The sequence below is a fragment of the Priapulus caudatus genome, unplaced genomic scaffold (assembly GCF_000485595.1).
Source record: "Priapulus caudatus unplaced genomic scaffold, Priapulus_caudatus-5.0.1 Scaffold121, whole genome shotgun sequence".
Taxonomy (NCBI): Eukaryota; Metazoa; Priapulida; class Priapulimorpha; order Priapulimorphida; family Priapulidae; genus Priapulus; species Priapulus caudatus.
In genome coordinates this window covers 341,369-343,778 of record NW_014577182.1, presented here as the reverse complement: position 1 = coordinate 343,778, position 2,410 = coordinate 341,369, and the positions used below count along the sequence as shown (strand labels likewise).

Below are 2,410 nucleotides of genomic sequence, written 5' to 3'. Positions count from 1 at the left end.
CCAACTTGTCTTCAGTAGTACAATTAATAATGCCTGCTATCTTCAATAGTAAACTAATACCAACTTGTCTTCGGTAGTACAATTAATAATGCCTGCTATCTTCAGTAGTGCAGTGATATCAGCATATTTTCAGTAGAACAATATTAGCAGCTTGTCTTCAGTAGTACATTAGTAGCTCCTAATAGGCTATCTATATTTCACGGCGGGACTTGACATCCTCTCATATTACTCTCCCAAGTCTACGACTCGGCGCAGTCGAGTGAAAGCCAAACTAGTGCTAGAGCAATCAGTTGCCCAACCTACATTCACAAGTCCGTGCACGATAAGAGGATTTTTGTCACGTGCATGTGTGATTGGATCCTAAACCGTCCGTCGCGCATTTACGAGGCTTGCATGAGAAACAAGTAGCGATGCCTACCGCACGTTTCGTTCACTGTAAACAACATCACAGATTGAAGAGCGCTATGATCCCTAAAGTAATTACAGAGAGCTAAAGCTCAGAGTGCAGGTTTGCATTCCCCCCCCCCTCCCCTACCAGATTCCATGAGGATCATTTTCATTTAGTATAAAGCAGTAATGGTATATAAATCGTTTTTATTTTGCCATTGCTAAGCCTATATAGAACACCACTTCAAATTCCCTTCCTGCTGAAAGTGTCTTCAAAACGAATGAGTGCAAAGCATTGATATAAGCATAAATATCGAGCATGATGACCGCTTGCTGTGATAAATGTGGTAGTCTGGTGATATTTCTGTGATTTCTGCCTCGTGGTTACTTACATTAGAGCTCGTGCTAACACCGAAATGCTTGTATCATTCTTCTCTCTGTCATCCGCATGTATGTCCCCCTGCAATAGTTACCTGCATATCTCTGTTACCCTCATGCTACTACCACTACTATTACTATTGTTATTACTATCTCATCCCGCAGAGCGAGCACTCGGACAGCCTCATCGGTTTCAACATGCTCAGCTGTCGCACGTGTAAGGAGCTGTGGAAGGCCTGCGTCGAGCATCACACGTTCTTCCGCCTGCACGTGCCTAAGGCGCCATCGCGACGCCATGTCTTCCAGATCGGCTCGCGCTTCAGGTATAGGTAACGTATCGCCGCCAGGCGCCGGCCAGATGCAATCGTTCGTCCGTCTCCGACACGCACGCTAGGGGCGCTGCCCTGCCATGCAGGACTGCCGAGGGGGAGCAGGAGCATTAAGAGGTTTGCGGGCACTACTAGAGGGCGCTACCACAACCTGACGTCACCCAGTGTGGGTGGTTGCCCTGGCCACTAGCTGGCTACTATGAGCCTTGGTCTGAGGCTCAGGCTACTATGGAGCCATGCTGAGATTAGCAAGTGTATCGGTCATGTTCCCAGTTCTGTTGTAGCAATAGCGGGTGAGGTAGACAGCGCCATGTGCTTTAAGCTGTCCTGGGTTAAAGGGCCCTAGGTCCCTGCTCGTATCATTGACAGGCAAAACAAAGGTATCAAATTGCATACGGTTGTTACTCCTATGGAAGATATGTGAACGTCCTATTTTGGAGCACGCCAGTTGACCTACTTTCGAGCCACGCCCACTTTTTGAACAAAATGGAAATGGTCATAAGTCAGTTCAGGTTCAACGGATTTTGCTCATTTTTGGTATGTGAATGAATAAGGACTGGCCCCAAAACATACCACACGGGTTTTGATATTTTTTTTAATTATGCAAATTAGGTAGATTTTTCCAATTTCACTATGCATTTCAGTGTCTGCCTACGGTCAACGATAACTCATGAACCGTTTGACCCACATGTTTCAAATTGCATACAGTTGTTACTCCTATGGGAGAGATTTGGACGTCCTATTTTGGAGCACGCCAGTCGACCTACTTTCGAGCCAAGCTCACTTTTTGGCAAAAATGAAAATGGCCATTTAGATTCATCCTATTTTGTTAAATTTACCTACCTACCTACCTACCTAATCATACCTACGGCTACGTGTAATATTGTGTTTTAGATTCTTCGTTACAGTAATTTGACTGGAATATTTTATTGCTTTTATTTGCGCGATAATCGAAAACCAAAATGGCGATCATTTAGGCGTAGCGCCAACTCTCGCCCAGATTTCAGACTTTCAGATCTGAAACATTTATTTTTGCGTCAAAACTAACCCTGAAACAAAACGGTGAAATTTCTATTAGTATAAAACAGGGAATAAGGACATTTGATCACATTTTGGTCCGTCATAAATGAAACACATACCAGATTTTATATATGATCTCCCTCTTCTATCACACTCAAGGTGAGCTATAGTGTCATTGACACTTTCATTTAATTTACCGCATGTAAAATCACGAGCTATTCAATGGGGATTAGCGAGGGAAATTACATAGATTGGTGAAAATGCCAACTCTACTCAACATGATGTTGACACATTAG

The 2,410-nt window shown here is 43.9% G+C and overlaps 1 protein-coding gene across 1 annotated transcript in view; it reads left to right on the top strand.

Annotated features, from left to right (window-relative positions):
* LOC106805624 (tyrosine-protein phosphatase non-receptor type 4-like) overlaps positions 1 to 2,410 on the top strand; it is a 141,883-nt gene that overhangs the window by 112,806 nt on the left and 26,667 nt on the right. The window contains exon 13 of the mRNA XM_014807308.1: positions 931 to 1,094. Coding sequence (XP_014662794.1) covers positions 931 to 1,094 — 164 coding nt within the window. The remainder of the gene's footprint in view (positions 1 to 930; positions 1,095 to 2,410) is intronic.